Below are 24,621 nucleotides of genomic sequence, written 5' to 3' on the forward strand. Positions count from 1 at the left end.
TCCAGCTACATGAGCTCTTTTCCAGAAATAGTAACAATCATTGCCAGAACATGTGGAAAGCTCATCTGTGCGCTTCTTGCTAGCAACTAAATATCTGTGGTGTGTTTTGCGCTGTGAGTTTTGGGGTTACAACCTGCAACACATGAGTTTATAAGGGTAACTTAAGTGTCCTGCCTAGAATGTGGCTGATTTCCCTGTCCTGATGTCCTCTTCCTCAGCCTGTCACGCCCTCTGGGTTTCGCCTGGGAATGAAACTAGAGGCAGTGGACAAGAAGAATCCGTCTCTGATGTGTGTCGCGACCATCACGGACATGGTGGATAACCGCCTGCTCATTCATTTCGATAACTGGGATGAGAGTTACGACTACTGGTAAAGATTCTAATATATATCTGCAAGTAGACTGTGGTTTATTTTGCTCTTCCACTAAGGGTAATATCTAATATTTTAAATGTAGTCACTAAAGATGGGATCTTAAATGGTCTGTGTTTTCCAGCCTACATGAATGGAGTAACTTTCTTTGAATTTGTCTGGAAAAGCAACACAAGGCACATCCTGTCAAAATAGCGCTGGGTCGATCAGTGTTCTCTGTTCTCTCCCCCATCTCCTTTTGTTTGTTTTTTTTTTTTTTCAGAATAAGGCACCTGTTTGGTGGGAAGTTGATCTTTTCTTTCTTTGCCATAAGTACATCATTCGGAGCTTTGTAACACCGGTGTTTCCATCTGCAGGGCTTTACGTCTCCTTCCTTTACCACTTTAGACCGTGAAGCTTTGTTTTTGTGCCGTGTTTTGGTTAGAATTTCAACATTTTAATGGGAAACACAAGCAAACAAAGCTTCAAAGTAGAGCTTGGCTGAAAACACACAGGTTTTTACCTAGATCTGAAAGACTGCTCTGGCCCCTTCCTCGGAGCAGATGTGACAAAAGGGGCTGTCTCAAATTGGCTCGTTGCCAGGGGGGCTCGGAAGATCTAAACATGGAATAAAATTGGGAACCAGGCAAACTACCACTGGGTTTCAGCAGAATGAATGGATAACATGCAGTTCTTGGTGAAGACCTTAAAAGTGATTTCCCTTTCTTCCACAATAATGGTGTTTCAGTTAGGGACGAGGGTTTGGGGGTTGTTTCTTTGCTTCCTTTGAATTTTAGCTTGGATGATTTGTGTCCAGGCTGAACTGTGGTTGTTATGGTCCATGTCGGGGGGAGCTTTTTTGTTTTTTTTTTAAAGCACCAGACGTTCTTCTTTGTATTTCCCTGTCTTTTGGGGCAGCTTGAACGCCTTGAAAACTCGGCGTTATAAATCCTAACGAGGTAATGCTTGTCTTTTACGCCGGGATCACACCCACCGCAAGCATCTGCTAACCCAGCAGAGGCGTATCAGGCAGCATTTGAAATCCCGCTTTGCTTTTTGCTTTTAAAATTGACTGGTGCCAACTTTCCCTCTTGAATTCAGGTGTGAAGCTGGCAGCCCGTATATTCGTCCTGTTGGCTACTGCCAAGAAACTGGAACCCCACTGACAACGCCACCTGGTATGTGGAGAGTGAAACTTATTTCCTGCCTCAGTCAAAAACCCTGCGAGCTTTATCTTCCGCATAATTACGTATTTGCAAGTTACAGATTCCATTCAGGACTCTTTTCTCTACTGACTGAACAATATTATTGCTCATACTTTTTGCCACTGCGTTTTATTTTGCTTCGTAGCTCTTTCAAAAAAATGGAATGGGGTTTGGTGATCTGTAATTGAATTTGATTTCAGAAGGGAAAGGACTTGGAAGTATTTGCAGCATTTCCTTTAGGGTGAGCTGGAAAAGAGGAATCGGGATCACGATTTTATAGATGGTAAGATGGAATTTCTGAAAATGAAGGAGCAACTGAAGCCACGTCTCTTTCTGCTGCACTAGAATTTAGTGAATGAAGAGAATGTTGGCAAGTGAAAAAGCACAGAACCTACAGGAAATCAATGTTGTTTTCAGGCCTTGGAAGGGCTCATTCGTCTTAAAAGTAACAAAATAAATAAAAAAAAAAAGATGTCTGCTGTTTGCTAGATTGACAGCCCTGGAGCAAGGATTCCTGCAGTTATTGCATATGGAGTTTAGTGGAGTGGGTGGCTCTCCCAGGATCCCCCTGCGTTGGATGAATTGGCCTCTGTGCCTTTGCTGCAGATGCAAGAGGGGTTATAAACGCTGACTCTTCAGCAGTACCACGTCTGTTCCTGCTCCGGGAACGTGCAGCGGGGCTGTTTGTGCAGCTCCTCATCTCAAATCACACTTAACCTGCGCCCCCAGCAGCATCCACAGGCGATTCTGATTTCTCTGCCCAGAGATCTATGTGCAGCAATTTGCAGGCTGTCCTGTGCGCTTGGTCGTTGCACCCTCCTGCCAAAAGGAAACAATACTGAGGCTAAAAATGATAGAAATAGGAAGGGGGAAAAAAGTAGAGCAGTTTCTTAAAGGTGGCTGCCAAGGAGAGCTGCGCACCCGTGTAGGTGTCTGAGGTTGTGGTAACAGCGATGGAGCCTTTTATCTGGTTTTACTCAGCTATGGGTGAGTAGGTTGCAGGAGACGAGAAGTTTCTACAATCTTGCAGGCACTCACACGTAGAATAGTTAATAAAATAGGGAATTCATTTAGTGCTGCCATTGCACATCACAGAATCCTCTGACTAGCTCTTAATTGGCGGCTTTCTCTAGAGAATGAGCATTGATTGTGCTGTACAGAAATGAACTCTTCAGGTTTTTCGGGTCAGGGTTAAAGCCCTGTGTAGAAGCTGGGGAAACTTGCAGCACTGCTGTGTGTGCTGGAAGTGGCGTGTACGAATAAACAGACCGCTTTCCGGCGCCATCCATTGTAAGTGCTAAATTAACATAATAGCCATGTGTTACATAGCTGCTTTTCTGTTGTTTGTAACAATAAATGTGGGTTTTTCTTACTGAAATGTTAATTCTCTGTTTTTCTCAGGATACAGGGATTCCAAAGCCTTCTCGTGGGAGAAATACTTGGAAGAAACTAACTCCCAGGCAGCCCCAGCAAGAGCATTCAAACTGGTTGGTGAATCTCTTTGTCCTAGATGAGGAGGGCAGAGGGAACTGCTGTTACCTCCCCTTTCTTGCTGGATGCTTGATTTGATGGTCGTTCACCGTGTCGGTGCCAAGAGGGTGAAACTGGTTTTTTACTTTGAGTTTAAGATCATCTCTCACTGCTGCTAAAACAAAACACACAGCAGACTGCAAGATTATTTAAAAAAAAAACAAAATGCCCTGAAAAGCTTCTTTGGAAAGGGTATTTGACTAAAAACCTTCACTTGTTGCATTAGGAGATTTAAGGGAAGAGCCTTCAGTCCAGATAGGTAGTTGTAGATTTCGGAGGAATGTGTAAAGGGCAGTCCCTTGGCTCAGAGAGGGCATGGAGAGGAGAAGCAGCTGGATTTCTGCTCGAGGTCTGGCCGTGTGGGCAGAGGGGATCTCCCAGTTGGCATCTGAGCAGGACTGATGCTGGTTGAACAGACTTTCCAGACTCTCCTTCCTGGGAGTCAGGAGTGGGTATCGCTGCCTGCAACTGGTGACATCAGTGGGGAAGGGAGGAAGGGGTGGGGAGTGTGTGTGTGTGTTTGAGGGGGAATGAGAAGTGTTCATCCATCAGATGTCCCCTCCACGTGAAGTTTCAAAAACTTCTCGAAATTATTTTCACCTTGCAGTTGTGCAAATCCTTCGGCCCCTGGTTGGTGAGGCTGGAATTGAGGTAGAGTGAGAAGGTCCTATCAAGTACTTACGTTTTCTGTCCCCTCCACAGAACTAAGTGTACTAACAGATGATACAGCACCTCTGCCAAGCTCCTAGATGGAGTAAGATCATCCTGCAGACTAAATCTGAAAGTGGTTCTCTCAACCTCGGGAGCAGGAGCTTTTGTTTCTTACATTGGAGCTCAGTGTGTTTATCTGGAAGCTCACTGTGAGCAGAAACAAAACAAAAGCCTTTAAAATAACTTCATAAAAAACCCCCTCCTACTTTAAAGTTGATTTTTTTTTTTTTTTTTTTTTATTTCTTAGCAGCACCTTCCGCACTGCTGGCTCACCTCGCTAAACTTTGCAATATGTTTAAAAACTTTTCTGTGCCACCGTGACACTTGTCTTGATTCCTTCCGAGGAAGTTAGCGTTGCGGGTTAATACCTGCTGCCCTCCCGTATATTTTGTTGGTAAGCTCTTTGGGACCGAGGAGGAAAAGCAATCAGGGAGGCCTCAGATAAGGGAGGTAAAAATCCAGCCGGACAAGTTTGATAATTGCTAGATTGCTGCAGGTGTCCATTTGAAGTTCTTGCAGGTTGCGAGGTGGATGTCAGGGAATAGGAAGAGGCTGGTTTTGCCTTTTCAGAGAGCCGTGAGGCCACAGCTGGAGTTATCTGCAGCACAGCTGAACTTCCAAACATCCCCTGGATTAAGGTTTGCCGGAGTTGGGCTGACACATCTTCCATCACGCAGCGCCGCAGGTGAATCACCTCGGAGCCCGCATGCGGGATAATGACTGGAGCTTGTCACTCGAACACATTTCTTGTCCCCAGCGTAGGCTCAGCCTTTTTCTGAGCCGTGATCCTAAAACTCCAGCCGTGCTGGAAAATGGGAACCTTCAGAATGTGAGAGCGAAAGAACGCCGCAATTGCTTTTCTACACAATAGAGGAACAATAGAAGTAGTTTCGTAGAGACAAATATTTTTGGGAAGATAATAAAACTCTTCGTGGTAGAAAAAGAAACAGTGAAGTACAACCTACTTAAAACTCCCAGTCTCAGGTCCTCGGTAATGTGTCATTAAGGCATTCTTTCCTCAGATTTTCAGAATATTAAATGTATTGAGAAATGTCACCCAAACATAACAGGGCTTTGCTCAGGACAGGGATTGCTCCCTCTTTTGGATTCTTCCAAAGTGAGGTGTCTTACCAAGGGGGAATGCAACTGCCTTGGCTGCCTGTTCTCCTCTTTGACATACATCTCTGCAGCCCTTTTTTTGCTCCTTCAGGTATCTGGCTTTGAGAGAATAGCAGAAGGGCCAGAATTCTGGCTCTCGTGAAACTCCAGAATATAAATTAGCATCCAAGACTGTGTTTCGAAAATGAGACAGGGAGAAAAAAGAAGGCATTTGATATATCAACAGTTAATAGAACTCTTTCAAGATCAAACCTTGTTATTTTTCTGGCTTGGTTGGTCTGAAGTGCAAATACATGGCAGAGTTATTGATTTTTTTTTTATTATTATTATTATTCCAGCTAGCAATTACAGGAAATCAGTACATAAAAATATGGGTTGAGAGCCAGAACAGGCATTTCTCACCGAATTAGTTTTTAACAGTTTTCAAGGGCTATCTTATATAGTCTGAAGACACTCATCATCAGCACAAATAGCAGATCTTGTGTCTGGATTTCTGCCTTCTCCTCCACCCAGAAACGCAGGAGGAGGCAGCTTCATCCTCAGCATCGCTGTTTCAGCCCGTTGTCTTGGGCTGTCAATTTAAAAACATTCAGAACCCGGTGCCAAAAAGGCAGCAGCCCTTCAGCAGGACTTGAAAAATAGCCTGGTGCATTTTCTGGGCAGGATTTTGTTCTCTAGCTCTCAGGCTGCTTCCTGGAGGAAGACAGACAAGGTTGGCTGGTTCAATAAGATGCTCTTAAAACTAAAAGCAGTTGAGATTGTCTGGCTTCCAGTGTGGCGTGTGGCTGAAAGCCTGTGGATAAATGTCTGTGTCCAGGTGAAAAGACCAGAGAAACTTGAAGTTTGGAGTGTGTAACCCCCTTAGCTCAGAAACGGACCTCCTTCCCCTGCCCCTGGCTGCTGGCAGTAAGAAAGGGAAGGAAGATTGTGAGGGAAGTGAGATTTTAATCATCTTTTCATTAACCTGATCTTGTTCAAAGACACGATTTATCATCTCTTGCTAAAATCCTGACCTTTGTGTGCAGAAGTGAAGAAGGACGTGTTTTGAATGAGTATCGGGTGCTCCATAACCTCCTGCTGAGGGGGTCACAGGAGGAATTTGCAGTCAGTCATTTAAAGATAAATGGAAAAATTGGTAAACGCTGTCTGTTACTTAGAGGTTTACATCTGTGGGTGCTGCAAAGGGCACACATCAGGCCAAAGGACATTCTGGAGCTTTTACAAATTAGTTTGACCACTGCGGTTTGAGAGAAAGGGTGAGTTGGCAACGGAGATGGGAGACTCTGATGGCCGGAGACGCTCTCAGGTCCCAGCACCACAGTTCTCCACAGTCATCGTTAACAAGCAAAATCATAAGAAGTAGGTGGTAACCTGCTTAATGAAGGTAGCTCTGTAATATCCTGATGCCAAGAAGGATGTCACATATAGTGTAATGAAGAGAGATCATAGAATTGTCCAGGCTGGAAGGGACCTTTAAGACCATCTGGTCCAACCATCAACATAACCCTGATGAAAAACCGTCACTAAACCATGTCTCTAAGCACTGTGTCCATCCGTCTTTTGAATACCTCCAGGTATTCAACCACTGGAGTGCCTCAACCACTTCCCTGGGCAGCCCATTCCAAGGCTTAATAACCCTCTCCATGTCAAAATTTTTCCTAATATCCAATCTGAACCTCCCCTGGCACAACTTGAGGCCGTTTCCTCTTGTCCCATCGCCTGTTCCTTGGGAGAAGAGACCGACCCCCCCAGCTACACCCTCCTTTCAGGGAGTTGGAGAGAGCGAGAAGGTCTCCCCTCAGCCTCCTTTTCTCCAGGCTGGACACCCCCAGCTCCCTCAGCCTCTCCTCATGAGACTTGTTCTCCAGAGCCCTCACCAGCTCCGTTGCCCTTCTCTGGACCCGCTCCAGCCCCTCAATGTCTTTTTTGTGGTGAGGGGCCCAAAACTGGACCCAGCCCTCGAGGTGGGGCCTCACCAGTGCCCAGTCCAGGGGGACGATCACCTCCCGAGTCCTACTCCCCACGCTGCTCCTGATGCAGGCCAGGATGCTGTTGGCCTTCTTGGCCACCTGGGCACACTGCTGGCTCGTGTTCAGCCCACAGTCGACCAACACCCCCAGGTCCTTTTCTGCCGGGCAGCTCCAGCCACTCTGCCCCAAGATGTCACATGGTGGTGTGTTTCAGGTGTAAGACAGTGGTGAACTGGCTGCTGTCCTTGTCGGATGTGCGATCTCCCTGCTGTGTTTGGGAGTTTCACTGTCACACTGCGGAGTCTGTGTGTCTCTAGAGCTTGTGGTCTTTTCTCTGGGAAGTGCCTCTTGCCCTGGCAGTGAAATGCTCCTCTCGAGTAGTGTTGGGCTGCTGACAACCAGACAGCTTTAAGCCTCTAGGAAACTCTGATTTTAGCCTCCAGAGCAGTCTGCCGTGTGAGATCAGGGGCCAAAGCTGCAAAGGCATTTGAATGGTAGATGAAACCTTCAGCATTTTATTCAGAGCAGGTGACTGGCTCTGAACGCCCAGACTTTTTAACATTCTGCTTACAATCCTCTCTTACAGCGCCCCGCTCACGGATTCCAAGTTAATATGAAGTTAGAGGCTGTAGACAGAAGAAATCCCATCTTGATAAGAGTGGCAACAATAGTTGACAAAGACGACCATCGCATTAAGGTATGACCTTGCTTCAAAGTGCAGAGCCCTTGTGCTGAGGAACATAGTGATTGGCAGTTCAGAAAAAAGACCCATTTGGTGCGAGGAGCAGCAAACAAACGCTTTGCCGATGCTGGAGCCTACAGGCCTGCCCAACTGGAAACGATTTCTGTTGTTTTGTCCTGTTGAAATCTGATGAAATTGCCTGGTATCGTTAGTTACTGTTTTAATGTAACTATTTGGAAATAACATTTGACAGCACAATTTTCCATCTCTTGGCGGTTTCTGTGCGATCCGCGCGAGTGACGGCAGCGTTAATGTTCTGCTGGTGGGAAGCTACCTGACAATTTTCTTTTCCTTTTTTTAAAAACCCAAAGCAAGTTAAACGCTGGTACACGTGGGAAGTGGCTTCATTCTCTAGTATGAATTTGTTACCTAAATGAATTTTAACTAATTCTTTTCACATAAATATATTGCCAGAAAAATCTGTCGTGCTTTGGCTTCTGAGAAATGAAGTATGAGGCAGCTAAAGTGGAGGCTGTGGTGATGGAGGCTCCTCGGCCACAGGTCTCCTTCCCGAAGGATCACTGTGTGTGCAGGAGTAGAGTTCCCCCTCCATCAGCCGTTCGACGCTCAGTTTCATCGTTGTGATTGCAAGCAAAAGTCGAGTTCTGCCGATAGATAGTAGCATAATACTCGGTTCATGCCTTTGTTCGAAACGTTGCCGCGTAAAAACAACCCAGTGGTCCTTAGTCTCTGGTAACCTCACCTGGATCTGGGCTAACTATTACCCGTCCCTTCATTCACCAGAAGATTCTGGCTTGTTCACTGCAAAACTCACCAAACTTGCTGGCTTTTATGGTGTTTTGGGATCCTCAGAAAACAAAACCATTAACTAAGCAATTGTGTTTGCATAGATTTAGTGTTTTGAGTACAGAGTGTGCTGGAGATCCCCGGAGTCTGTGGGGTTTCTTGCTGACCCTGGTGTTTGACTGTCACCAGGGTCTGGTTGTTCTGTAAAACACAGATGGAGGGGTCAGGAGAATAAAGAGTTACTCTGAGCACAAAGGATGATTGTGCTTGACTGAAAGATGGAATGAATCGGCCCCAAGCTGAGCAAGGTGAAACAAAGCGGGAAGGTAAAATAAGAGCCGAGTCATGTCCTTAACTCTATGTCTCACAGAGACCTTGTCCTTCTTTTAGATACATTTTGATGGCTGGGACCGTAATTATGATTTCTGGGTGGATGCAGACAGCCCTGACGTTCATCCAGTCGGCTGGTGTGCAAAAACTGGCCATGCTTTGCAAGTCCCTCTAGGTAAAGTAGATGACATCATATTGTTATGTTGAACAATTTTCCTAAGAGCGGTCTGCTTTTCAGATGCAGGGAGCGTTTTACAAATCTCTCTAACTTTGGTTTTTTCTTATTACCAGGTGCCGTTGATCGAGTGGGACCAGTGGGACAAGCGTGTCCTACTCCAGGCTGCCACGGTATCGGTCATGTCAGGGGACCACGATACGGAACACATTATACGTACGTATATGAGATCTTCTGATAAGGGTTCTGCCTTCCAGAGTCTGACTGCTGTCCATGATAATAATAGTAATAATGCAGCAACAAGCACCTGCACTGCACTGGAATTATCTCAGGGTGTTTATTCTGGAGCTAGTTATAGCTGCAGTTGCAGCTCCCTCTTGTGTCTAAATGTGCTGTTTCATCATAAATTCTGTTTATACCAGTATAATCATTACAACTGCAATGCAATCCAACATTGATTAATTCACTTCAATTTCTACATTCTGGCATTACTGAAGGAATTTTTTTTGGTAAAATAATATACCCAAGAACAGCACACAAGGAGACAGTTAAAGAGGGAGAGAGCGTGGGTAGATTTTTAAAGTATAAGAGTGAGGAGAGCTAGCTCGTGTTTTGTGCTCTGGCTTTTGATTTCTTATGTGCTCTGGGAAAAGGAAGGCTTTTCTCGATTAAACTGTTTTAAAGAACAGGAAAACAATCTCAGATGGGAGGTCTGGAGATCTAGTAGTGTATAACGTGGTAAAGGTCTTTGAGTTTTTCAGTGAAAGTTGCTTGTTTCATGAAATACTTACTGTTCAGACAAGCAGGTTACAGAGGAAGAGCTCTTTTTTTCTCTAAGGCGACTCTTTAAAAACATGACTTTGGTTTCTGATTCTGCCGTGTAGTCCTCCTGCTTTCCCGCACCTAAAACTGGGTAACAACATCTCCCCGAGTGTTTCTGGGTTTGCTGATGGTCTGCCTGAGGCTGGTAAGTCTGTATGACTTAAAAACATGCATTGTTGTCTCTCTCTCTCTTTTTTTTTCCTTCTTTTTTTCTTTAACCCAGGTTAGTTGGCTGCCCGTATTCTGATGTGAACCTCAACAGAGAAAACTCCTTACAGGACCGCCTGAGCGGGGAGAGACCTGCCCCCAGCAACAGCCTGCAGAAAGCCAAGAGGCTGGAGACTCCTGCCCCGTTTCTGCTGGGAACAGGAGACTCTTCTCAGGAGGACTCTCCGCAATCCAGGTAAGCTCAACCTTTTTCTTGGGCAGGGCCTGGGGAACAAAACCATTTTACGAAGCTGAAAACCGCAGGAACTGGCAGAGAAGCAGCAGAGCATTGAGTTCATCTGTCTGTAATATTGACCCATGCCCCAGACACTCTTAACACAGAGCAGTGCACTTTTATACCCTTATATGCCTTAATAGGTTTCTTGATTCCTTAATCCTGCTGCTCTGGTCACATTCCAACAAAGGAAATTGCATTCTGTCTCCATAAATTTTTCCTTGCTGTTTCAATTTAAAATATATGCTTTTTTCCTTCGTTTCCTGTCCTAAAACTGTCAAGCAAGGTTATTTTGCACTATTAAAGTGTAAATGCAATCCACCCCGGAGTCGGCCGCATTACGCTGCTGGGCGTAATGACTCTGTGTCTATCACTTGGCAAACAAGTTGAGCTCCTTCAGATACTTTATTTTCTTACGTGAAAATCTTGGAGTTGAGTATCATTGAAGCAGGAGGCGGTTCAAATGTGTCCTGGGACAGACCTGGGCATGAAGGCTTTGATTATCATCACCTTTAGTCTGTACAAAAGCAGTCTCACTAGAGCAAACTCCAGCAGTACTTTTGGTCTTTGTTGTATATGAAGGCTTATATAGATTTTAAAGTTTGTTTGGTTTGCTTTGATTTACATTTTCAAGATATATTTGGCTAGAAAAAAGGGTACTTCTCTCCCCTCCCTGGCCAAAGTTTGCCTCCTCCCATCCCAGAAATGTGCAGGGGTCTCCATTTGCTAATCTCAACACGGGAATTGATTGCATTTCAATGGCACTGTTAACATAAAGCGCTCTCAGGAGCCTTGGAATTCTCCCAGAATAAATGGCATTCTAAATTTGTAATACATTTCTCTTCTTCTAAGTATTTCATTTCCTGATAGTGGGAGGTCTGAGTTCGCTATGCAAATCTGATAATACCCTACAGCATGTTCTTCCTTGGGCAACTGTGCAGCTCGGTTTATGCATCAAACTCAGTCGTGGAGACTCTTAAATGTTATCTGAAGGTATCGAGATTCAAAAATCTTAAATCTCTTGATTTCACCATAACACATGCTTCAGTGGGTTTCGTGTAACTGCTGGGATCAGAGCCTTGGTCCACAGGGGCTGATTTATTTCACATAATCTCTCTCCATCCGTGCTGAAGACTAAAAAAGCACTTTGTGCTGTGCCAGTGCCGATGGTGGGGGAGAGGAAAGCTCCTGCCACTAGGTGGTAGTTGCAGCTCTCGCTTGCGAGGAGCAGCCGGCTTTGCTCTCCTGCGGGAGAAGGGAACAGAGGATGGCAGTTGAGCTACTATCATTGATCTGTCTTTCCAGAAAATCTGCACAAGACAGTGAAAAGTCGTGTCAAAGCAGCGTTCACAGCCTGTTGGAACAGTCTGAAAACAATCAAGAGAGAGACTGGGTAGAAGAGGATTCCTCTGCAGACATCAAAGCCAAACCAAAAAAGTAAATAAGATTTTTGTGATGTATTTTCATGCATTAGCAGTTGTCTTTCTTGATGCTGCTGCTGTATCTGAAATACTGATGTAAATCATAACTTTGAACAGCCCAATTTGGTCAGAGATTTGCAGCATGGGGTTTTAGGATGACGTGGTAAATCTCCTCCCTTCCTCCTGTTGTTTTGGGGCCTCTCTTTCCTGCAGTAAACTCGAATCCGAGTTGTATCCATGAATTCAATAACACAGTCCTTAGCTTAGAGAGAGAGGTCAGGGACGGAGCAGTGCTATTGCTTATTTTAAGAGAGAAAAGTTTGAGGTTCCTATAAATCCCATTAATCTCTGTATAGAGAAGACATTATATCAATTTCTGTACCTTTTGAAATGTCTTATAATTGATGCTTTCAGGCTTGGGTGCTCACATGCCTATATAAAGTTCCAGCTGGTGAAGCAGGAAAGCAATGGGAAAGGTTGGTTAAATTTTATTTCTTTTTCTGTGTGTGTGCATGGATGTGCAATATTCCACAGTCACAAGGAGCATTTAAACTTCACAGCTTTTTTGTCTTTGATTCCACAGTCAAGAGAAAGCACCCGCTGGAGGGGATGGTAATGGCAGTCTTTCTTCTTTTAAAATGAGGAGGAAGGGTAAAATTCCTTAGAAGTGAAAGATTTAATACTTTGTAGAGTGAAGCCTCATATTTATTAACTGAGAAAACAAGCTTGCACCAGCTCTTGTGCCACTGCCTTCTCTTTTGAAGTGACACAGGTTTTTTATTCCCTGAGCAGTCGATGACCGTTGTGCTGACAGAGCCGGCAGAGGTGACAAGGGCAACTTGGTCAAAACCTGGCAGATAGTTTAATTTCCATCGACGTCTTTCTTTAGACCCCACTGGGCATTCAGAAACATAATCAGAATCATTAGGGGTGGTGACTCTTTTAAGGTTCTCCTAAGGACGACAAAGAAAGCAAAAAATTAAATGGAAAAACAATGCCTTATTATTTTTTTTCTGGTATGTGACAGGTTAACTTTGAAGAGGAGCTTTCAGATATCACTTTAGCAAACCATATGCTTAACTTTCAGATTTACTATAAAAAGCCATTTCAGAGAACCGAGCTGACCAGGCTTTTAGGAGGATTTAACATGGTAATAAGTCTCCAATCAAAAATAGCTAAGCAGGCACAAACTGGGACAGGTGCCTAGCTTTTTTTCTTTTTTTTTTTTTTTTTTTTTTTTTTTTTAATACTCATTTTTACCTAGTGCTGACTTGTGCAGTGGGAGCTGGAAGAGTCTGCCAGATGTGAGCCCCAGTCGCAGCTGGCAGGGAAAGCTGTCTGCTCTCCCTTCGCATTCACCTCAAACAGAGTGATGGAAATCAACGGAGGGAAATTGTACCATAATCCACTGACCTGTAATTTCACGATGACCCAAAGCTTTCATCCCGTCTACATTTAGACTATTAGAACCCTGCTTCTTTCTCAAAGAGAAGGTCGTTCGTTCAGGTTGGGTTTGGACACTTACCCCCGAGGATTTGGGCTTAGAGAAGGAAAGGAGAGAGCCCGTGACAGCAGCAGTGCCCACCCCCTGCAGGGACATGGCAGTATGGAAACCTTGGGCAGGAGTAGGACCTCCTGCAGCAGGGAGGGGGGGACAAGACTGCCCCTGCCGCCGGGGCGGTGGGGAGGCAGGGGAGGAGTAGGTGACAGCCCTGTGCCCTGTTGTCACCAGGAGCATTAGCTCCTGAGCTGAGCAGTTGTTACTCAAGCTTGATTTTTTAAAATCCTCCCTCTTTGGTCTCATTATTAAGAAGAGAAGTCTGTATTTGATGCTGTCCTACATCCTTTAGGAGGTAAGGGCTGGGGACAGGGGAGTGACATTTCACTAGATCAGGCTCTGCCTCCAGCACTGCTTTCACTTCGGCTGGTGAGGAGCAGGCAAATCATGGAAATGTGCTTTTTCTTTATAATACTGTTTTCCTTCATGCTTTACACGTAGCGACTGGCGCACCCCACAGATTCTTACACACCATCCTACCACCCGCCGTCTGTGCTAACGCTGAGCCAACCCAACAGAGCGAGCGGCAGCCGTACGGGCGCTGGCTTTGCCAAACCTTTCCAAAGGCAGGAATACTGTAATAACAGGGAATTTTGTACATTTGCCACGGGATGGCGCCGGGCAGCCTGTGCACCGTGCACACCCTGTACACAGCCTGGCAGGGCTGGGGGGGTGCCCAGGGGACAGCACACCCCTGTAAACCAGAGGAATGTTTCTCATCGTGTTTCCGTCCTCTGCTTTGCTTCCCGTTGTGTAACCAGGCATGTCCCTGTAGGACCATGACTCTGCACTGCTCCAGTGATCTCATCAGGGAGGGGTGATTTCTTCCGTGGTTTTTTTTTTTTTTCCCTTCGTTTTTAAAGCTTCCGTTACTTGACACATGAGGAGTTGATGTCTGGAGGTAACGTGCATCTCTTCTGGCCCGGGAGTCTCCTGGTGTGCCCGGGCCATCAGCTGGCACGCGTAGCTCTCCTTCGCAGGCTGGCTACAGCTGGGAGCTGGAGCGATGCCATTAGTTTCCAGCTGAAGATGCTGTTACCAGAACTCCTCCACCTTGTCAATAAAACGCTGCAAACATCTTCTCTGTTAGCAGCATGACATCATTTTCCAGGGAAGATGCTAACGATAAAGCCTCCAGCCTGGCAGTCTTATCTTATCTTTTTTTTTTTCCCCTTTCTCCTTCTCGGGAGGGTGGGAAGAACGCCCTGAGAGCTCCGCGTGCCCTGCAGTAGCCGTGCCTGGCCGGCTGCTTGCCCTGCCTTGCTTTTCCCCCCAGAGTGTCACCCTTCCTCCTGCTTTGTTGTACTTGCTCCTACTCGAAGCCTGGCTCTGACTTGTCTCGTTTCCTTTTCCAGACCCTGATTTGGATCTCCAGCAGGCCCTCCACCAGTCCATCTTCATGCCTTCCCTGGCCTCCAACCCGACCCACCGCCTCCATCTCTGCTGGGAGCAGCACTGCAGGCTCTTGCCGGAGGTCTCGGGCCTCACGGCCAAACACGTGGCCAAATGGACTGTGGAAGAGGTGAGTCCCCTGTTCCCTGTTCTGCTTTCCTGGGGTGTGGGAGTGACAGAGCCCTCCTTTTCTGCAGTACTAATTGGAAGACATCTTCATTTCCTTTCCTTTCCTTTCCTCTCCTAGGCAATGCTCTCCTGTTTGCTTTGTGTATGCCCTAGCTGACTCAGCTGGAAGTTATACCCAAGTCCCTTTATAAGAGAGGGGAAGGATCCCTATTAACCCTCTGGTGTCCACGGCTTATTTCCCTGAATACAATTCTCTCCCTTTCTTTTTTTTATTTACCCCTTGATCTTCCAGTCCCCAGGCCCGAAACATGACTCTGGCAGCAGATTCCGTTTCTCTCTGATCTCCCTCCTCCTTCCCTTTGACTTTGCTGCTGATTCACTTTTCCATTGCAGATAATTTGCCCACTCCTCCTGCGCCTCCCCGCCTGATTCCCCTGCAACACAGCTGCCCACAGCCTGACCTCATTTCTGCCGGAGGTAGCTGGGGATACGTCTCTGCAGTTCTAGCTCTTGAGATGTCTCCTATAATTAGGTGGCGTGTGAAAAAGCCGGTGTCTTTTGTGTGCTGAGTAGTTGGTTTTTGCCTCAGTGCCTTGGGCATAAATAATATTTGTGTCTCCGCTTGGGAAGTTGGTGACAATTTGGATCCTGGCACTTAATCGCAGGCCATTTAATTCAAGAGAAATGTGCTGTAATGTTGTGCGTGCAAGGATGTAGGTGATCTGCAAAGCAGGGAAAAGGTGCCGTTCTTCATGATGCGTAGAGGATCTTCAGGGACTTTTCGAAAGTGCATTTTCCCTAAGTGCCTCTTACATCAGAGAAATCCAATCTTGACTTTGCTCTTCAGGCTGGAGGAGACGGGTGGGATTGCAGTATCACAGGAGACGGGAACCACAGTAGTTGTGATGGGGATAGAGCAATTAGTGTGGCTGTTTTAAAACTTGGTCCTTTTTTTTTTTTGTTGTGGGGGTTTTTTTGTCATGAAAATGTGTCTGAATGAGGAAATAATCTATTTGAAAGATTTGCTGTTCGTATCCTTCTTTTGAGAAAGCTTCCAGTGATTTTTCCAAAAGGTCTTTTAGAAAATCAATACAGGCAGAAGCAGTTAATCCTCTGACATGAAAATGAGAATCTCTTTCTTTTGGATAAAACATGGAGGCTGGTTCATGGAAGAACGGAGTCAGGATACGAGCCAAATAAAATTTGTCCTTTGCGGTTGACCTTTAAAGCAACTGCTGGGTGAATTTAACTGGGATATTAGTTTGATAAGGGATGAATGTAAGCAGGGACTGTGGGGCGTGGATACAGGGCATGCCTGGATCCAGCGATTCAGAACCCAGAATACGCTGAAGCGTGCTCTGTGCTGCAGCCTGAAACAACTGGGGAAGTTTTGGCTGCCGGTGGGAGCGTGAATGGCACATTAAAAAGATCAGTTGCAGCACCACAATGGACTGGCCAAAGTCATTACAGGTTTTGTCTTGGATTTCAGTAAAGTGGATCTGGTTTTGCAAATTATGCTCATCACAAATTCTCGTAGGAATCAATTTGGTCTCTACGTGAGCACTTGCAGGATCAGCATGTGCGGCGAAACGTAGCCGCGGGTCTGGAAGATGAAAGCAGCGGGACTTTCTGTGTTTTAGTGAGTCCAAAGTCGATTTGATCTGTCAGCGTTTGGGTTCCTAACATCTTCCTACAGGGCAAACATTTGCCTTTGGGTCGTGCTTTGAACTCCTCTGCACAAAGGAGGCCATTCTGCTGATCTGAAATGAGAGCAAGGGGGGTGTAAAATTCTCTTTTGGTTTCAGACTGAAGAACTGGTTTTATTTTATAAAACCCACATTAAGGAAAAAAATGTTGCTTTGATTCTCTTTGGTTGAGAACAGCTGAAATGGCAGAGCAGCACCAGTATTTAGGGGCCCTCAAGCTAAGAAACTCTTGGTAACACTGAAACAGTCAACAAGAGTAGTTGCTTTAATGCAGCTTTGTTATTTATTGAAAGCTTCCTGTCGTGTTTTCAGAGCACAGCTAGTGAAGGATCTTGAATCGGAGAAGAACATTAATATATGCTAGAGTTGTATTGTTCATTAGCTAATCCTGCATCAGATGCTAATTCCTCGCGGCGAGACTGTCCTTGTGCTAATTGTTTGTGTGTTACTAAATCCCAGTTAAAGCCAGCTCCTCCCTGCATCGTCTCACCAGGCGTTGAGTTCTGCTATAGGTTGATATCAAAGGGGTGCCCTATGAGTCTTGCCTTCCAACTTTACCAAAAAGGTAAATACTGTGCTGATTTCAATCTATCACACACATCTGGGGTCGCATCAGCACCGTCCGTATGAGTTGTGTGGAGTTTCTAAGGTGTTCTCAGAATGACACAAAGCTCTTTTTCAACCCCCTTCCCTTTACCCACGTGCAGTCGTAGCGTAGGACGGTTCCAGCAGGTAGCTCTGTGAGCACTGAGGTTGTTCCCAGCAGGAAGAGCTCCTCCTCAAAGGAAAAGCCCTGATCTGCCTGACCCCACCCTGTTCCCAACCCGTCCCACACCTCTCCCACCCTCACCCTTTCCCTCAGTCCAGGGCTTCCCTGTCACCGTGTGGGGCTGTGTTGGGTTCCTCCAGCCGGTGGTGTTACTGTGTTTTGGCCTTGTGCTCCTGAGCCTCCCTTGTCCCTCAACTGCCACCTCTTGGTTTGGGGACTCTCCTCCCCAGCAGTGATGGGCCAGGTCGCTGTGGCTCAGTGGAACCCCGGGCCTGGCTCACATCCTGGGCACCTTCTCTCCTGTTTTCTCCTCTTGCATCCTCCTTCCCTCTCTTTTCTCCGTGTCTGGTAAACCCCAGGACTCCCGTTAGTTTAAAAGGCCACTCTTGCGGCACAGAGTGCTTGCGGTGTCTGTACAAATGACATCTGGGACAGATCAAAGGGTCGTCACTCCGTGTCTGTGACAGTAGCCAGCAGCAATAGTGCAGGGAAGGGGGCAGGAGCAAGGGAAGCTCGGATCAGTCCCTGGAGATTTCTGCCAGCCTCTCAATACCGGAGGCACTAAAGGGCACTTATCATCTTGCCCCCAGGGGTCCAACTCTCTCTTAAATTCTGGAAGGTACCAGACCCTGCAGGATTCAAAAGGGAAGTAGTATTTTGTTATTTGGTTATAGTGGGATTTTGTACTTCTACAGAAGAAAATCTGGAGTCACTGCCCAATGGGGATGTGTATTTTAGGGGTTCCCTTTAAAATGGAGCTGTCGCTGCTCGCAGAAGATGAGGGAGAAACGCGGGAGGATGCTCTGCTCTCAGATTAGGTAACAGAAACAAGGGGACTCAGAGCTGCTCGCCAGAAATCAGCCTCTGCCAGGGCAGAGCAAAACCGGAGGGCACGCTGACAGCTCCCTTCCTGCGTGGTCGGAGCTGGGGGAAGGGAATGAGTATTAGTCAAGTGGTGGGATCAGCTGGAGATGCAGCGACAGGGTTTAGGAGAGAGTCTGACGGCCCTGAGTTAAAGGGAAGCTTCTGTTTGACAGTGACCCCCCCTCACTGTTTGTTTGTGTTCATGGAAGACATGTCACATCTGGAATAACTCACATGAATATGCCTCATGAAACAGAGCTGTTCCTGCGAGGGAGCATCTAATTAGCATGAGATGTTTGATCTGATTATGCCTCAATATACAAATCTCCTATGAAGCAGTGAAGCTACAGCTGGAGAAGACAATACACATTAAGTCACCCTCCACTGCGTTCGGGACTGCTCCTCGCACTGCTTAGTCTTATATAATGTAATCCAAGGGCTGCTCACACGTCTCCAGGGAGATTATTCCAAATGTTAACAGATTCTCTGCTTAGAAAGGTTTTCCCTAATGGGAAATGTGAAATTAACTTTTACTCCTTTAATCCTGTTGGTTCCACAGATCCTGTGCACTCAAAACGGAGTAAATAAAACCAAAACTCCTCTCCTTCCCAGCTCTTCTGCTTTCTGTGTGTTGGTAAACGCTCATTCAGTTAGTTCATCCTGTCTCTTAAAGGCATGTCATCACGGGAGACTGTCTAAATCCTTTTTCCTTTTTTATTTTAATTGCCAGCAATACCATAGAGAAAGTGAAGTTGTGGATGGGTTTGAAATAGTATAGCCATATACGGCTTTTTATCTGTAAAAATAGTGTTGGTATTTTATAAAAATGAGCAATGGAGGAACTGGACTTCTAGAGGAAGATAAGTGGTCAAAAGGCCGTATGGGAAGTGTTATAGGGAACTGGAATATGCTACACAGGGGTATGGCAGAAACAACCCAGTAATGTTTTTCATATATACCCTTCACTGATGGGAGAGTTGTAAGTATTAAAGTTTTAAAAATTCTTGCATGTAGAACTCGTATACAGAAATATGACCTTTTTGCTTGATGGCGCCCCATTTTAATTGTGCCTATTTCTCTTTTCCCAAATGTAATTCCAGGTGGTGAGCTTTATCCAGCGTTTACCCGGTTGCAAAGAACAAGCCTCTGTGTTCAGGGAAGAGGTAAGTCAAGTCTGGCTGAGCCCTGGGCTGTGCCGATGGCAGCGAGGTGGTTTTGTACCCCGTTACTCTGGAGTCAGAGGGCACAGACACGCTCGGGCTTGTCATTAAAGAGCCTGTGGCATTTAGGAGGCAGCTTCAGCATCGGGCTGAATTCCGGCACGGCTAATTGCATTCTGCTGCTTTAAATTTCCCCTGCAGTTCCAATCACTGAGCTTATGCTTAACATCCTGTCTTGGACCGTTGTGCAGTGGGTTTGGCATTGCTATAAAGATGTCCTCTTGGAATGGTGCAGTGAGGATCTCATCTGCTCCCTCTAACGAGCACATATGCCCGCTTCTCCTGGTGAGGCTGGCAGTCCTAGGGTTTCCCAGGAATCGCTGGCTTCCCCCATGGGCTGAGGTGAGAGCAGGGGGAGAGCCTCTCCTTCAACAAGCAGTGGTTGGGAAATCAGAGGATCAGCTCGATGCAGTGTGTCCCGTTCTCACTGCCATCTGCTGTGCATGGTGTGTCCTGTCCTCACTGCCATCTCCTGCAGCCAGCGTGTCCCATCCTCACTGCCATCTCCTGTCCTCGCTGCCATCTCCTGCACAGTGTGTCCTGTCCTCGCTGCCATCTTCTGTCCTCGCTGCCATCTCCTGCACCCAGCGTGTCCCATCCTCGCTGCCATCTCCTGCAGCCAGTGTGTCCTGTCCTCACTGCCATCTCCTGCAGCCAGCGTGTCCCATCCTCACTGCCATCTCCTGTCCTCGCTGCCATCTCCTGCAGCCAGTGTGTCCTGTCCTCACTGCCATCTCCTGCACCCAGCGTGTCCCATCCTCACTGCCATCTCCTGTCCTCGCTGTCATCTCCTGCACCCAGCATGTCCCATCCTCACTGTCATCTCCTGTCCTCGCTGCCATCTCTTGCACCTGTTGTGTCCTGTCCTCACTGTCATCTCCTGTCCTCGCTGCCATCTCCTGCAGCCAGTGTGTCCTGTCCTCACTGTCATCTCCTGTCCTCGCTGCCATCTCTTGCACCCGGTGTGTCCTGTCCTCACTGCCACGTGCTGGACTTTATTCCCCGTTCATGGTGCATTTGCCGTGGCTTCTGAGAAACCGCAGCCAGTGCAGGATGGGGCTCTCCTCTTTTCTTAGCACACATCTTTGCACGGCTCAGAGACGCTCGGGCTCTGTTGGGTGCTTTGGCTCCCAGTTACCCCACAGGTATGACTTGGAGGTTCTTTAGGAGCCCCTGATAAATTTGCACAGACATCCCTCCCCTTCTGTCATCCCACCTCTGCTGCTCTGACTGTAAGAGCTTGAGGGAAGAGGCTGCACCGTCTCTGCTGTGCGCAGCGCTGAGTGCACCCTCTGTTCTGGGGAAGAGCATTGCACGTTGTAGCGACTGTAAAGGGCAGGTTTTTAATAGATGACTGCTCCCCAGAGCTGGCTTCCTTTCAGGATGAATCAGGCTGTAGTGCATTTTATGGGCTTTATGTCCCTGTATTTTGTTTTCCCTTGTTTTAAAAAACATGCACACGCACAAAATATAAAGCAAAAGAAGTGGAGCCTTGCAAAAAGCACTATTCACCGTGTAACAGCGTTGCTCGATTGAATATAGTGGGAATAATGAAATTTATTCGAATGAACCAATCTTTCTGTGTAGGTGAGTGTAAAAGGTGCGTCCTGATTCCTGGTGGGGATGTGTTCAGAGGCGAGAGTTTGGTAGGCAAGATGTAAGTGGCAAATCTTCTAATGAATCCAACCATTCACAATGTGTTTTATTTCTTCTGGCCATAATTTAAACGGGTCCTGAGCACAGCGACTGCTTTCTGGTTCAGAGAGCCGATAGCCACGGTCTATTTTAACACCTTCCCTTCTGCCGCCACAAAGTATGATTCCCTGTGCCGGATGAGAGGGGCTCGGCTTGTTTTTCGGGTTTATGCGCAAACCAATCATCAGTTTGAAATTAAAACCCTTTTAGCAGCTTGGCTTTGAATTCAGGTGTGAGGGAGGGGACGGCTGAACTCCAGGCACGTTGGCCATTAGCTCTCATCAGGCCTTTGAGCGCTCTCCCTTTAGGATAAATAAACCCCTTGCAGACGTCTCTTGGCCGGGGGGAGAAGTTGCTGCTTACGTTAGGAAGGAAGAGAACAAATTGTGCGCAGAATTTTAAAAACCATCCAAATAAGATGGAACAAAGAAACGAATACTAAAGCGCAGGCACTGATACTGTGCTTGTTTCTAGGTCCGGTTCAGGGAAGGTCTGTTTAAAATAGGCATCTTTGTGGCAATGCAGTGAAAACAAAACAGAGTAATAATATTGGACTCCAAAGCATTTTGAAACGTGGGGCTGTTTTCCAGCAGTTTTCCGCTACTCTTGACTCTGTATTATTTAATTTAAGCAGCAGTCCATTTGTTTCAAGCTATTTTTAACATATTCATCGCAGTAGTGTAGACTCCGGGCAGCTTGCAAATAAGATCCAGGGATGTTGTGTGGCCGTCTGTGGACTGGAAGCACTGCTGTCGTTTCCAGCGTGCATACTGGGAGGTTCAGTAACTTGCTGATGGTGCCTTGTGTGGTTAGAGAAGGGGAAAGCAAAACTCCTGGCTCCCAGCTCTTTGCTTTAATTATATGTTTGTCCAAGTTTATTCAGTGTATCCTTTTCCACCAATCGTTGACGTCCAAAAAAGTTACAGTCAGGAAAACTACAGAAATAGAAGAATTGTTGTTGTGGATGAGTGGAGTGTCCGGTGCTGTCTGCGGCACTGGTGAACATCAAGTGAGGGGATGAGATGCTGCCAGTCCCTGTAAATGGACTGTAATGGAATAACTTAGGGAGACACATACTGTTTGTCTGTATCCATTAATCTTTGGCTTCTTCCCTGCAGCGTTTGGGGTTTATATTAATTATATCTGTGTTGTCTCTGTGGATGTTTTTGTAAATCCAAGTAAATTTCTAACCTCTTCTTAAAATAATCTGTTAGGATTTCACCCACTGCTACCTAGAGCATCTTGTATTTTCACAAGGTAGTGTGTTTTTTGCTTACTTTGAATCTAATGAAATAATCTCCTTGTGGATGGATTAGGAGAGTGTGTAAATCCAGACAGATGACATGCCTTCACTATGCCTTGTTTTCTATAAAACACAATCTCTTTCACCGCGTGCTAAGCGAGCACGTTTAGTGTCCCTGAAAACCATTGCACAAGAGTCTCCTGTTCTCTTTTAAACAGGCTTGTTGTCCATGGGCATCGTACGTCCTCGTTGGGAGAGCAGCCAGATGTTCACATCTCAGGGATTTTGCTCGTCTGTAAGGTTTTTAGCAGAGCGGACAAAAGCAGGGGGGAAAAAAAAAAAAGGGTGATTGGCTTTAAATTTTACCCTGAACAGCTTAACAGGGGGTGAAGAGTCTGTGCAATGACTGTATCTGATGAATGCACTAGGAAATGGTGAATTTCTATTTCTAATCATTGTAGATCGGTGTCATATATTAATTCTTGGATATCTGCTTCCTGAAGACTCGCATTCTGGATTTCCTGATCTGATTTCTGGCCGCAGGTTGTGACTAGGCCATATGATTTCTGACAGTTGTTGGCTTTTTAGAGCAATGATAGTAAATATAAAGTCTAATGAACCAGCGTCCTCCTCACGGTCTCTCCATAAGCCTTGCCCACGCTTGGGCTTCTCTGTTTCTAGGAAAAGGTTCTGCTGGATGAGGCCTGAGACCCTTGGGAAGGGCAGCGTTTCTGAGAACCTCACCAGGGTGTGGGCACCAGAACTAGGGAGAATTACAAAATTTCAGTCTTCAGAGCTGTATTTGTACTTTCCTTCCTCGGTTCAGAGTACATTGTTTAATTGAATGATCAGAAGTGGGAATCCTGCCTGTCTCTTGGTGGTAATCTTTATCTTATCTTGTGTTTCCAACCTCCAGCAGATAGATGGTGAGGCTTTCCTGCTCCTGAACCAGAGCGACATAGTTAAAATACTCAGTATCAAGCTGGGGCCTGCCCTGAAGATCTACAACGCCATTCTCATGTTCAAGTCTGCAGAAGACAACTGAGAAGAGCCCTTTGGCAGAGCCCACGGGGAATCGCCAGGGAACAGATCTTCAACTGAGAGCGTTACAACCCGTCCGACAGGCAGATTAGGACTCAGATGGACTTTAAGTAGAATTATTAAAAATATTTTAAGGACAGAAAAAATCCTGCCGCAGTCTGAAATATGGGGCAGCTTCACTTCCAAGAAGAGGATATTATTATATTTTGTTATTGCATTTGGTTTTGATATATCAATCTCATTTTGAGATCTAGAAGAAACCTCCGGTTCTAAGGGGAATCCAGGGTAACGTTGGTGGAGCTGCAATGGCAAGAAGAAAGCTCGGACTGAAATGACTGCTGTGTCCAGGGATAGTGCCTGAAAGAGAGACTGAGTTATCACCAGCGTGTTTAATATATTCTGTATCTATAAAAACTGAGAAAAGAGAGTAAGAAAATAGGGAAAAGACGCACTTCAGAGCAACTCACCTGTATCTTTCAGTGCTGGGACTCCAGAGCTGACCTTTTCAGGACCAATTTTTAAATTCCAATTTCTCCTACTGATCCCGGTTGTTCCGATACCCTTGGCCACTGCCCTGCGTACCCCACGGCAGAAAGATGGCACGGGCACCGGGTTTCCAGCTGTGATGACCTGCATCATTACTGGTAACCAGCAAAATATTCTCATTCGTGTCACCAGACGGTGGGAAGCGAGTAGTAGATAGGCTTTGGGTAGGCAAAGAACTCTATAAAGATAAATATTCTGGCTGTAATTCTCCCGTCAGAGCTTTTGTGCAAATGCCGTCTGGACCCGGAAAATGGCACAATCCAGGAGCACTTGGGAATTTGATGGGTTCATTCTTGTCCTCTCCACTGGCAGCCAGACGCTAGGAATATGAGCTGGAAGCCCAGCAGTGGCCAGCGTAAGTGTCCAGATGCAAACAGATTTCCTAGAAACAATTTGCTTTTATTTTTGAACAATTGAAACTCATGAACTCTTAGTGGTTTTAGCCTTTCCAGCCTCTGGGTGGACTTCGGTCTGTCCTGCCGAGGAGCCGGTGTGTTGTAGCAGCGGGGCCCTGGCTCCTCTGCCTCTCTCCTGGCAAGGCGGGCAGAGGGCACGGGGGGGGCTTTGACTGGGGGGGAATTGGGGTTCAAACAGACACCAAAACACAGTGAGAGTTACTTCTCAAAAAGGAGAGTGTCAGGGAGGAAGCAAAGCTTTGGCTGTCTCCCTCTGCGTGCAGTCTGGGCTCTGCTGGCAAGAGGGGAGCACCAGTATTGCCTGCTCTGCTCAAAGGCAGAGAGAGCATAGTTTTACCGACATGCACCCAAGACTGTGATGTCCTGGATGTGGGATTTCCTCACCGTCACTCCCAGAGCCATCCTCTTACGATGGGAGCTCTGGGAGAAGTGGTTGAGCCATGCTGGGTCTCTGCTCAGCGTTTCCGTCCGTGCCCGGC

At 46.4% G+C, this 24,621-nt stretch overlaps 1 protein-coding gene across 1 annotated transcript in view; it reads left to right on the forward strand.

Moving 5' to 3' along the window:
* LOC141474180 (lethal(3)malignant brain tumor-like protein 4) overlaps positions 1-23,318 on the forward strand; it is a 38,718-nt gene extending 15,400 nt beyond the window's left edge. Inside the window, exons 10-21 of the mRNA XM_074161949.1 lie at positions 219-370; positions 1,451-1,527; positions 2,956-3,041; positions 7,471-7,581; positions 8,764-8,878; positions 8,995-9,094; positions 9,924-10,103; positions 11,448-11,579; positions 11,978-12,039; positions 14,477-14,643; positions 19,082-19,144; positions 23,056-23,318. Coding sequence (XP_074018050.1) covers positions 219-370; positions 1,451-1,527; positions 2,956-3,041; positions 7,471-7,581; positions 8,764-8,878; positions 8,995-9,094; positions 9,924-10,103; positions 11,448-11,579; positions 11,978-12,039; positions 14,477-14,643; positions 19,082-19,144; positions 23,056-23,184 — 1,374 coding nt within the window. The 3' untranslated portion in view covers positions 23,185-23,318. The remainder of the gene's footprint in view (positions 1-218; positions 371-1,450; positions 1,528-2,955; positions 3,042-7,470; positions 7,582-8,763; positions 8,879-8,994; positions 9,095-9,923; positions 10,104-11,447; positions 11,580-11,977; positions 12,040-14,476; positions 14,644-19,081; positions 19,145-23,055) is intronic.
* The last annotated feature ends 1,303 nt before the right edge of the window (positions 23,319-24,621 follow it).

The sequence above is a fragment of the Numenius arquata genome, chromosome 21 (genome assembly GCF_964106895.1).
Source record: "Numenius arquata chromosome 21, bNumArq3.hap1.1, whole genome shotgun sequence".
Taxonomy (NCBI): domain Eukaryota; kingdom Metazoa; phylum Chordata; class Aves; order Charadriiformes; family Scolopacidae; genus Numenius; species Numenius arquata.